This window comes from Daktulosphaira vitifoliae, unplaced genomic scaffold (assembly GCF_025091365.1).
Source record: "Daktulosphaira vitifoliae isolate Bord-2020 unplaced genomic scaffold, ASM2509136v1 Scaffold_3, whole genome shotgun sequence".
Taxonomy (NCBI): Eukaryota; Metazoa; Arthropoda; class Insecta; order Hemiptera; family Phylloxeridae; genus Daktulosphaira; species Daktulosphaira vitifoliae.
Genome location: NW_026099574.1, coordinates 31,955,014 through 31,967,825, shown reverse-complemented (window position 1 = coordinate 31,967,825; position 12,812 = coordinate 31,955,014). Strand labels below are relative to the sequence as shown.

Sequence of the window (12,812 nt, the reverse complement as noted above, 5' to 3'; positions counted from 1 at the left end):
TTGTACATGTTTATCACTTATTATGAATTTACAAGATCACCAAAACATCGTTCCCTTATTTAAAAAACAAAATAACCAGTTAACTACAGTATAAAATCTGATTATTTTACAGATTTAGAGTATCGCCTACATGTAGATCCTCAAATAAGTCCAACAATTCGCATTTATAATTAATTAAGACCTCAAAACCTTATTTATGCCCATTAACTCGATTTCCGATGCTATTTGCTTTCAAACTGATATTCATAATTTCTTAAGTGGTGTAACGATAATGGTATGACTCTCAATATAAATAAATGCTCAATCTTATCCTTTACACTAAAAAAAACCCATACTGCATGAACACTTTTTAAACAATCATTTTCTTCAAAGAGTAGATAATGTAAAAGATATGGGAGAGTTACATTTGATACGAAACTAACTTTTAACGCACACATAAATGAGATAAAAATAAAGGCTAAATCTTATTTACACTTCATAAAAAGAAGTTGCCACGAATTCTTTTGCGCAGATTTAAGGCAGTTTATTTTTCATTAGTAAGATCTCGCCTTGAATACGCTTCACTTGTTTGGTTCAATAATTCTTTTACACAATTTCATGTCTTAGATTCAATACAAAATAATTTTCCAAGATATTAATCATTTAAATGTAGGGTTGAAAAGGTACCCCATTCTGGCTACGATGGAGTTTTAGGGTTTTTTGATATTAATACTTTGGGTTATAGAAGGAACAGTCAAAATTTAGTGTTTTTATATAAACTTATTAATGGTGACATTGATTTNTCAAAATTTAGTGTTTTTATATTAACTTATTAATGGTGACATTGATTGCTAATTCCTTCTTGAGCATTTACAATTAAAAATACCTAAAATTAGCACCCGAATTAAAGATTTATTCTACGTAAATAATAATAAAAAAAAAAAATATTTGAATCTTCTCCCATTATTGTTTTAATGTTGGCGGGTAATAGGACTGGTGCGGATTTTTTCGATTGTAGTAATATCGATAAATTTAGATCTTTATACATTGAATAATAAAAATTAATAATCTATAATATAAATTTACTTGTATTAGTTTGTGATTTGATTGTTACGTGTTCTCTACTGTTATCATATTTATATATAAATTGTAATTGGAGTTTTTTCCTTAATAAAGATATTATTATTATTATAAGATTGCAGCTTAACCGTACCCGCACGCACACGATTGGGCCCCCTCGTTTATAATATACGTTTCAAATATTATTCGGACGACGCTGTAGGTCGTCCAAACACTGCTTGTGTGTGACGCGAACTCGCTTATACTGAGGCAAACAACTCTAATGTTCGCACACGACAAATGTATTATAGCTATTTTACTATTTAAAAATTTGCATTTTTCATAAAAATGTAGTATTAAGAACATACATTTAATAATCTTCTTTTAATTAATTTTAGTAGGGGGTGCGATCGTCCCGTCGTTCAAGCCACGAGCCGCCACTGGTTATAGTATTTAAAATATGATTACGTGACATAGGACATATGGTACGTATTTACAGGATTTAAAACTCATGGGAAATTCGAGGAACTTGCTTTTATGTTTATTTTAGTCTACGGTATAAACTGCGTGTTTTTCGTAATATTTTAGACAGCTGTCCGGACTAATGAGGTCCGGATTAATGAGGTTCTACTGTATTATTTGCGTGAGTCTATCATTCATATCATATCATTATAGGATATTACTTGTTAGGATATATGATAATAAATTCACTTATTCACTATTGTGTTTGCTATTATAACTTATTATAACATGTTTTAGACAACGTTTTAATGAATTTTTCTAATAAACTTAGTTTTACTACTACTTGTTTTTTCATGTCAACTACAGATGCTTATTCAAGCGTTAGTATCTATCATAGAGTATAAATCGCGAAATTTTAACAGTAAATAACATAAAAACACAATGTTTACTGCGTCTTTCTCATATGATGATTAATGTGTGGTACCGTAGAAAAATCGTAAAAAAATTTAACTCACTTCAAAATACTGTATAAACTTAACTACTGAATTAAAATAAAAGTTGGTGGTACCAAAATTTTTCTTTAAAACTTTTCTATAAAATGGCTATCTTCAAATCTTAAACAAAAATTTATTTTTAAAATGTTTATTGTAATTGCGAAAAATAACATAAGACATATTTTAAATATAGTCCAATATTGCAAAAATTGATTAGAAAAAAAAAAAGTATAAAATGTAATGTGCATCATAAGTTATATGAGTCGTCAGTTAGATCTGTTCAACCATAGATTAAATACACATGTATTTAATCTATGCCTCAAGTATAACGTTCCCTCGCGCCCCGCCCGCCCACAAAACAATGTTATACCTAGTGCATGATACTTTTACGTACTTAAGTCGCTTGAAATGTATATATATATATATTCTAATTACTATTAAAAATATAAATTAACACGCTTTATTCTCATTAAGAGATACAGAGTGTATTCATTCCGATTACAAAGGATGATTCCCGTATCATCATTTTTCGACACTACCTCTATGTTCTGGGAGTGGGTAATTTGCGCGCCTGCTACTTTCCTTTGGTGTGGTAGCCGTTTCTCAGACTCCCTCTCCGGATTCGAACCCTGTATTCCCGTTACCCGTTACAACCATGATATTCATATTAACTACTATCATAACATGAAACTAAAAAGTGAAAAATAAATATAGTTTAAAAAAACTAAAAAACACGCTTTTAAAGCACATCGAACTAAAAAGTTAAAAATAAGCTTAAAACAATAATGAACGAAAAATACTAGTATTATTGTGATAAAAGCGTGGGTGCTTTGTGCTATATTTTTCGTATATTGAGCGCCCGACGCTTTTATCACTAGTATTTTTCGTTCATTATTGTTTTAAACTTATTTTAAAAATTATTTTTAACCTTTTAGTTCAATGTCCTTTAAAAACGTGTTTTTTAGTTTTTTAAACTATATTTATTAAAGTATTTCTTTCAGTTAAAATAACCTTAGAAACCTAAAAAAAGTTTAATAAACAATTATTAAGTTTCTATGACTTATTTAAACAATTAAAAATAACTGTAATTTTACAGTGTTACAATGCTGAAATTTTGGTTAGGTACAGAAAACTAGTGACAAATATTTTTATTCTTAAGAGAATTATTTATATGTAATAAATATTTTTTAATAACATATTTTTATCAAGTATATTTTGTAAGATAATAATATTTTTAATAAAGTTTAACATACTATTGTATTTTTTTAGATAAATATGTATAATTATTAGTTAAAGTGGGATTTTTAAAGAGCCAATAACTATATATTTTTCAATAAATAAAAAAAATTTTTTTTTGTTCAACTTATTTTTTTTGTCGTTGTAGAAATGTAAAACGTCAATGTTAAGTACCCGTAATACTAAATTGAACTCAAAATTTATGTAAAGCATAATATTCATACAAAATGTAATAATTGTGCGATACACTAAACGTAATTAATGAAGCTTCTCTCCGATGTGGCGAAGTATTAATAAAGATTTAACACAATTTTAATATAAAAAATATCATCAACAATTTAACATTTTTATAATTAAACTACAGTAATTCGATCAAAGTATCAGAAGAAGATAGTACAGCACAACTAACAACAATAATACTAACAATATACCAGTATACGTTTTACAATAACTGATAACAGATAATAGAGTATATACATAATTTTATAAAGCTGCCACAATTAATAATTGGCATTTTTAAATATAAAGATTATCTAAGAGATATTATAATCAGCTATAGTATACTATACCTACATTATAAGTACTTTAGCTTTTGTTTGTTACTGGCAGATGCTGTGAGCGTGTTCATAAATTTCAAACCGGTTCTATTTATTTTTATTTTACCAAATGCAAATAATTATCTAAGACGAGATCTAACTTGGCGAATTGTCATTCAATAAATTGAGTCATATAGCTTTAATAATCATGTAATTGACAACTTCTGCTTTTTTAAATTTATATTTTTTATAACTATTCTTGTGGATAACAAATTATAATATTTTTGATTATGTATCTCTATGGCTACTTAGCCTTAGAAATGTGATAATAAATCATAATATTTCTATGAACGTAAATCAAACATCAATTTATTTATAACAATTTAAACATTTAAAAATAAATATATCATGAAACAAATGATATTAATGAAGTTATACTATATTTTATAAACTATGAGTACAAGCTACTTCGAGTATTTTTTAAAAAATTATCTTACACATAATTATTTGAACGACAATTGTATGAAATCATTAGTTTCTTGATTATCAACTTCAATAGGATATCCTTCAATATGTGTGACAATATTTTTTAACAGCTCTGAAACAAAATATAATTGTAAAATTAAACGCACTATAAAAGATCTACCCTAACCATGGCTTAATTAAGTGGAATAGAACAATTTTACAAAATAATGGTTTAAAGTGTAACTAGGCAGCGATTATTTCATCCAACACAAAAATGTTAGCAGTCATTATTATTGCATAATTTTAAAATAGTTGTTAAAATTAAAATAAAATATTAAGATAAATTGTATGAAAAAAAGTAGGTGTCCGCATGTAAATTTGTATTCATTAGTTCAATATTTATCATAACTCATTAATAATTAACTTAATAGTTGTCAACTTATACCTGACCCACCAACTTACCTAATCCCTTATCCCTTCAAGCTTAAAAACATACAAATATAATTGGTTCTAAAGAATTTATCGTATTATAAACTTAATTAATAATAACAATAATTTATATACAGTGTGATATTTTTATCATAACCCACTCAATTACTTACAGAATAATAATAATTTAAACATTTTTTTTTATTACTATCTTTAGTTACACATTATTCTTGAATTATTAACTATGTAATACTTTTTAAGTTCATCCCTTATGCCTGGTAAGGGTGTCAACTTTGTTTTTTTAAATGGTAACACGTATTTTTAATTTAATAAAATGTTTGAGTTTTTAATTCAATAATATATGGCATTTGAATTTTTAATGAAACTCAATTTGTTTATTAGATATAAACATTTAAAGTTTCAAATTTTTGAGTTAATATATAGGTATAATACACAAGGGATTACAAATACAGGTAGCTAATTGGTTTTTTATGATATTGCTATCACAGTCACGGATTGTTTATTATCAATTATGACTATCAATAGATATACTTTTTGTATTGTCAGTTAGTGTATTTATAAACTCACAACAATGTACCTTACTATCATTGATAATAACAATGCTGTGTACCTGCTAATATCGATGTCATAAAAAACCAATTAGCTACCTGTATTTGTAATCCCTTGTGTATTATACCTATATATTAACTCAAAAATTTGAAACTTTAAATGTTTATATCTAATAAACAAATTAAGTTTCATTAAAAATTCAAATGCCATTTATTATTGAATTAAAAACTCAAACATTTTATTAAATTAAAAATATGTGTTACCATTTAAAAAAACAAAGTTGACACCCTTACCAGGCATAAGGGATGAACTTAAAAAGTATTACATAGTTAATAATTCAAGAATAATGTGTAACTAAATATAATAATAAAAAAAAAATTTTAAATTATTATTATTCTGTAAGTAATTCAGTGGGTTATGATAAAAAAATCACCCTGTATATTATAATCTTTAAAAAATTTAATGATATTTCCTATATAACATAAAATGTTTTTAAATCAGAGTCAACATATTATGTTCAAATATGATCAATAAAAAAAAAAGGGTAGTTTATTTGAAAGTTTCTGACATATATATTCAAATTAGCAATTATTAATTTTCTGAAAATAGTCTTCAAAAATTATTTAAACAATAATCAAACAGTATACAAAAAACATGTAATAAGACATTGTAATTGTTGTAAAATGTTTAACAATTTAAACATTTTATACTTTTTAATAAGTTATGATGATTACCTTTGTATTTAACTTGATTTTGAGGATCGGTATACATATTGAGTACGTTGTTTAATTCATTACCAAATAATTTACCCTTAAAACATTTCTTATTCGTGAAAACTTTTAGTGCATCTTTTTTTGTAATGGTGTCATTATTTTTTACATCACATCCACAAAGGGACTCTTTTAAAATATTTTCTTCTTTTTGTAGTGCTTCTGTCATAATATTAATCAATTCGTTTGGAGTTCTATCTGGTTGATCTTAGGAAATAACAAAAAATGTATGTTATTATAGAATAATAATCTGTGTCTCAGAATAAAAATAGAACATAAATAAACACAATTTCCTTCTTGATCAAATCTAAAATTATATATATACTAAAAGTTTAAAAACTAATATTTTAGTTATCCCATTGAAATAGGATTTTTTATTTAATGATATGGTGAAGGCGCTCTCTATGTATTCAATCCCATCCATGGCAAACCAGTATTTTGTTTATGGTAAGTAGTGAACTATTCTTATGCATAACTCTGCCAAAATAATGTTGCATTATGTTATTCTTAAATATAATTTATAAAGTTTCGATAATAAAATGACCACAAGCAATGTAAAGGGGGTCCATAGAGAGTGTGTCTATCCTATGATAGCAATAAATTTCAAAAAATGTTGTTCTTATAATATTTTTTATTCGATGTACCGTTCTTTTATAATCACAACTGCACAACCAAATAAACTGTAATCGATTTTAAACCGAATCTTTAATTCATTAAGTTCTACTATTCATATAAATAATATATAGACGCAAGATTAAAAAAATTAAGTTTCAATTACCTGATCTTGTCCAAAAATTGATTATTTTGAAACAGCGACGAAAAAATTCAACATATGGCAAATTCAATACACTATTTTTTACTTTATCTACGTAATAATTTGTTATGGGATACATTTGCTAACAAAAATTAATGCTATGTTATAGTTTACGTCAAAATTTCAAAATTAATATATTTTTATAAAAGTTAAAAATAAAAAATGAATTCAAGGTATACACAAATTGATTCTTTTAAATCTGACCATTCGATTTCCTTTAAAATAATAATTATTGAAAGAAATAATTGAAAAATTCTCATTCGTCAATATGATTTTTTAGTATAATTTTTTACACAAGTAGTACAGTTATGACTAGGGCTCGTATATTGTAGCATTTGCAATTTTTAGCTTCGATGCGAAGCTGAGAAGGTATTGGTTTTACTAAGATGTATTTTTTTTTTGTGTCTGTTACCACTTTTTCTCAGCTCTTACCGAACCGATTTCTTTTAATGATACGTCCAAAAATCACAAACCGTATCTTGTCGAAGATATTACCCTCAAAAATTGAAAAAAAATCCCTCGTTCCCCATAAATGGGGAAAACCTCCAAAAGAATTACAAATTTAAAAATCGCTAATGTTCGAAATTCTTTCAATTTTTTTTACTAATTTTTTAGTAAATTAATTTTAATTAAAAGTTTAATTAAACTTTTTTAAAAACAACCAAATCAATATAATTTTTTTTTTATCTAGATGCATGATATCGTTACCTTTTATTTGGTATATTTTTTTTTTAAATTAGACCCTATACCTGCCAAAAGGGGGGATTTAAAATGACAACTTTTTCACAAAAAATTAATTTTTTCAACTTGACTTTTGAAAATGTTCCGGAAAGTCTGACACTTTTATATATATCTTAAATTAAAGCTAATGTAATGCACTTTATTATGCAAAAAATTTCAGACTTTATTTTGTCTTCATAGTGAAAATAGCTCTACCGAATGCTATTATTGTGTGAAAATTCTCGATTTTATTTTTTACATTTTTAACTTTATAATGATACAACTTATTAAAAAGTGTATGGATCAACATAATTTTTTATTGAGAAAATAAGTAGCTAGCCTCGTCGCTAATGTCTGTTTTAACTAACATCGCGCCGGCAGACAACGCAGAGAAACTTACGAGTATAATTACAGTGTTTAATTTTTGTCTTGGTGATTATTGTGCCGCATCCTTTCAAGGCGCTAGCGCCGGGACACATTGGGCCAACACAATTCCACCTTGATAAATTTTTTACATAAATATTTTTGAATCCTGTTTTGCCAGGCCGGAGGAAGATTTAAGAAATATTGGTGTCGAACTCTTAATAAAATATACTCTCTAAAAAAAAACACTTATTCAGCAAATGTAAAAAAAATAATGACAGATTATAAATTATACTTTTAATAAAATATAGTGTTTAGAATCTTTTACAAGTAAAATCAGTCATAGATATTGTGTAATTAAATCGTATAATTTAATATTTGAAACGTTTTCGTAAGTAATTATATTGACTCTATGACGTGTAGTGTAAACGTATACGTAGTGCAATTAATACCAGAATCAACATTGGATTACTTGAAATATTATTGCATTACATATGACATAAGGCATGTACAATTTAACCTATGCTTTCGAATGTCCAACAATCTATTGCGTAATGAACCATTAATAAAAATTAAATAAATACCAAAAAATATTTTAGTTTCTAATATTTCACTGCTCTTGTCCGATCTTTTATTATTTTTATTAATGATTAATTTTTATTTTATTATATATTTCACATTATTATTAATATTATTATATTTATTATATTATATTAATAAATGTTCTGACATCACTTTTTTTTTCTATGTTTCACCCTCGTACTCATACCCCAAGAGAAAATTATATTATACCATTTTATTTAATAAATATATAATAACTCAATCGTTCTCATGCTCAGTTACTTTAGAACAAAATTTATATTTTCTCAATTAAATTATTTTTTGTTATAAGATAGTTAAATATGTAATAAAAAAAAAAAAATTTTTAATTCTTTTAAAATATAATGGATGAATTAAAAATATAATTAGTAACTCATAAATGAAGAAGTATATGAAACTAAAAAATACCAAAAATATTTATCTTAACATACAACAACTATAAACATACATCAATCAATAAACATACATACTACAAACATACATCAACAACTATTATAAAAGATATCGATTGACTAGAGTTAAAAGAATCACTATATTAATAATAACTATAAATACTTATTTTACCTCATTGTTATTGACTACACTAGGATCACTCTACAAAAAATTTATTTTATTTGTTATTATAATTACTAACATAAGTAGCAAAACATTTTAGAAATTAAAAAAATAATAATCGTGAAAAATAATAAAATTATAAATACTTATTTTACCTCATTGTTAGAAGTTGATCCACTTGAGCTTGGCATTCCGGTTGAAAACTTTGGTATGATAATTAAACAAATAAAACAAAGTAAAATTCCAAAACAAAAGTAGAAACGCATTTTTTATGATGATTAAACAGCAACAGTAATAAAGTCTAGTACTGGCAATATAATTGCAACAATATAAAGTAAAGGTGAAATATAGTTTTATTATTTAATTAATTCCGTTTATATATAACAATTTAGTCTATTTTGAGAAATCTAAAATATAGTTAGCAAAAATTTATTTAAATTATAAGCATTAAAAATAATATATGTATTAATCAGGTTTAATTGACATTTAAAAATGTCAATTAAATTTACATTAATAATAATTATTTATGGATTAACGAAGGTATATTTTATTCACTCATTGTCTAACTAAATAAAATTTAGTAGAAATATACTGAAGTTAAAAAAATTGCAGATATTAATTTAATATTTACTAACTATATAATTTATTATTAAAATATTTTTCGTTATTTTTTTATATTAATTGGTATCTTACATTTTATCATAATAGTAATAGATAATACGGAAAAAACGTAAAATTCTTATTTAGAGGGGCTTACGAAAATAGGATATAGAGGGAGATTATAGAATATAGTGCTATTATTAAGTCAAAAACACATTTTATTACTAAATATAACCTAATTTAATAGATAAGAGGAAAAATATAATAAATCAATATGCTCATAATCTATTTTTAAGTTATATTTTTCACTAATTTAAGTAATAATTAAACTTAAGAACTGACAAAAAACCTAAATTGAATTATTTGAAGTATATAAATATATTTTAAATTAATTTATAAAGCTGATAAAATAAAAATTACAACTTTGAACAAAAAATATATGATAATAAAAGAGATGTGTCAGTGTGTTAAACATAAATAATAATTATATTTTTAAAATAAGATTTAAATTAACGTAATATATTTTTAAATTTTCGGATAATAATTTAAAATTTAACCAAGAGTATGATTTATCATAAAAAGGTGTTTTAATTTTTATTTAACCAAGAGTATGATTTATCATAAAAAGGTGTTTTAATTTTTATTTAACCAAGAGTATGATTTATCATAAAAAGGTGTTTTAATTTTTATTTAACCAAGAGTATGATTTATCATAAAAAGGTGTTTTAATTTTTATTTAACCAAGAGTATGATTTATCATAAAAAGGTGTTTTAATTTTTATTTAACCAAGAGTATGATTTATCATAAAAAGGTGTTTTAATTTTTATTTAACCAAGAGTATGATTTATCATAAAAAGGTGTTTTAATTTTTATTTAACCAAGAGTATGATTTATCATAAAAAGGTGTTTTAATTTTTATTTAACCAAGAGTATGATTTATCATAAAAAGGTGTTTTAATTTTTATTTAACCAAGAGTATGATTTATCATAAAAAGGTGTTTTAATTTTTATTTAACCAAGAGTATGATTTATCATAAAAAGGTGTTTTAATTTTTATTTAACCAAGAGTATGATTTATCATAAAAAGGTGTTTTAATTTTTATTTAACCAAGAGTATGATTTATCATAAAAAGGTGTTTTAATTTTTATTTAACCAAGAGTATGATTTATCATAAAAAGGTGTTTTAATTTTTATTTAACCAAGAGTATGATTTATCATAAAAAGGTGTTTTAATTTTTATTTAACCAAGAGTATGATTTATCATAAAAAGGTGTTTTAATTTTTATTTAACCAAGAGTATGATTTATCATAAAAAGGTGTTTTAATTTTTATTTAACCAAGAGTATGATTTATCATAAAAAGGTGTTTTAATTTTTATTTAACCAAGAGTATGATTTATCATAAAAAGGTGTTTTAATTTTTATTTAACCAAGAGTATGATTTATCATAAAAAGGTGTTTTAATTTTTATTTAACCAAGAGTATGATTTATCATAAAAAGGTGTTTTAATTTTTATTTTAAATGGGACAGCAGTACAAGTTGACACTTGGGATAAGATGAATTATTGGATTTAAAAATATGTAGTAGTGTTTGCGATTTTTTTTTTTTTATATATATTAACCAAACAATGACAAATTTCTTGAAAATAATTTAAATTAATACATACGATTATTTTAAAACGCATATTTAATTTAACAAATTTAATAATTACAAATTTCACGGAAATAATTTTAATTTTAATGATCATTTTCGATTGTTTCTAATCGCACTTATCCTTTTAATATAAGAACAATATAAAATTCTATTATGCATTATATGCAAATATGCATTATAAGTTTATAAATTCCAATAATGTTCACTTTTCAGAGGTGTTCATTAACTGTACCAGTTATTTTAGTAAAAATATTACATTTTAATAAATACAAATAAATGCGATATGTATTTTGTTCAGTTGCAGTAGGAATAAATTTTAAGGGAAGGGCGAAAAGATAAACGAAAAATCATAGCATAATAATAAAGTGCTTATTAGCAAACCTATAGGCTCAAATTTAGAAATTTTATGGGGCTTTAAATACCTCAAATTATAAATTAAAACCCTTATACCTTTTTTTTTTTTTACAAATTTTACGATTATTTCTAAGCAAAAAACTTAATTTTAAATAATATTAGCCATATGTGATCAATTCTCATATCTTTAATGGTCATGAATAAAAGTATAGTCTCAAAATTTAAACTGAAACATACATACAGCTTTTCCCAATATTTTAAAATAATTACACCTTTAAATATAATACATTTTCGCTCTGATGGTGAAGCTGTAAAGTAGAGATTTTATCATGATGTGTTTTTTCCCATCTATCCATATAATACTCGCTCATACTGGGTCGATTTTAATGACTTGTATGTATCAAAGGAACCCGATTTGTAATAAGTGGAACTTTTCAGCACCAGAAATCAAAAAAATCCCCCTCAAAATTAAGAAATTGGATAAGTATTTCATAATTAAGCGGCCGCTTAATTAATTAAAAATCATAATTTTTTTTTACATTTTAAAATTTTAATAATTTTGAATTAAAGAGTTGATTTGTATAAATTTGTTATCCACATATTAGCAACAAATAAGCTTTTCTTTTGATGATATTCATGAAAATACAATAGAAAACTTGAGAAAACAAGAAGGTTTTAAATGAGACCAACTACACATGTGAATTTTCGATTATGTTTTGGATAGTTTGCATTCTATATACTTTAATTAACTTAATATTTATAAAGTAAACTATTATATTATAAATAACTATAATAGTATGTCATAAATCAAGGTCAACAAATCTTCTTGTATATTTTACTAATATACTTCAAGAAGTTGAAAATAACAGCCAAATAGATGACATTCATATAATTCTTCTAAATTAACTATCTTAGGTTAGGACATTTTAACAGGTTATGATAAAACGAGTACTATATTCCAATAGACTTTCGTCATTTTTCAATACTTAATACTTAATACTTTATCCCATCAGGAGTAATCCAAGGTGAAAATTTGTCTCCATTGTTTGTTTTTTAATTTTCACGAATTTTTTAAAACTTTGTACTTAGGTTTAGTTATGTTTTTATTAACAACTTAAACTTATTTAGGGCAATTAATTCATTGGATTATT

At 24.2% G+C, this 12,812-nt stretch overlaps 1 protein-coding gene across 1 annotated transcript; it reads right to left on the bottom strand.

The window, feature by feature from the left end:
- Positions 1-4,119: 4,119 nt before the first annotated feature.
- LOC126901752 (uncharacterized) lies at positions 4,120-9,412 on the bottom strand. The gene is made up of 5 exons (XM_050678493.1): positions 9,208-9,412; positions 9,062-9,091; positions 6,779-6,896; positions 5,965-6,207; positions 4,120-4,364 (listed from the first exon to the last, which is right to left on the bottom strand). Exons 1-5 carry the CDS (start codon positions 9,316-9,318, stop codon positions 4,270-4,272), a joined length of 597 nt encoding a protein of 198 aa, XP_050534450.1. The 5' UTR covers positions 9,319-9,412; the 3' UTR covers positions 4,120-4,269.
- Between the last annotated feature and the right edge of the window lie 3,400 nt (positions 9,413-12,812).

Excerpts from the sequence above, each read along its gene's own strand:
- LOC126901752 (XM_050678493.1), bottom strand. The coding sequence starts at position 9,318 with ATGCGTTTCTACTTTTGTTTTGGAATTTTACTTTGTTTTATTTGTTTA. Across the intron at positions 9,092-9,207 it reads GATCAACTTCTAACAATGAG|AGTGATCCTAGTGTAGTCAA; the intron begins GTAAAATAAGTA and ends AATTTTTTGTAG. Across the intron at positions 6,208-6,778 it reads CAATTTTTGGACAAGATCAG|ATCAACCAGATAGAACTCCA; the intron begins GTAATTGAAACT and ends TTATTTCCTAAG.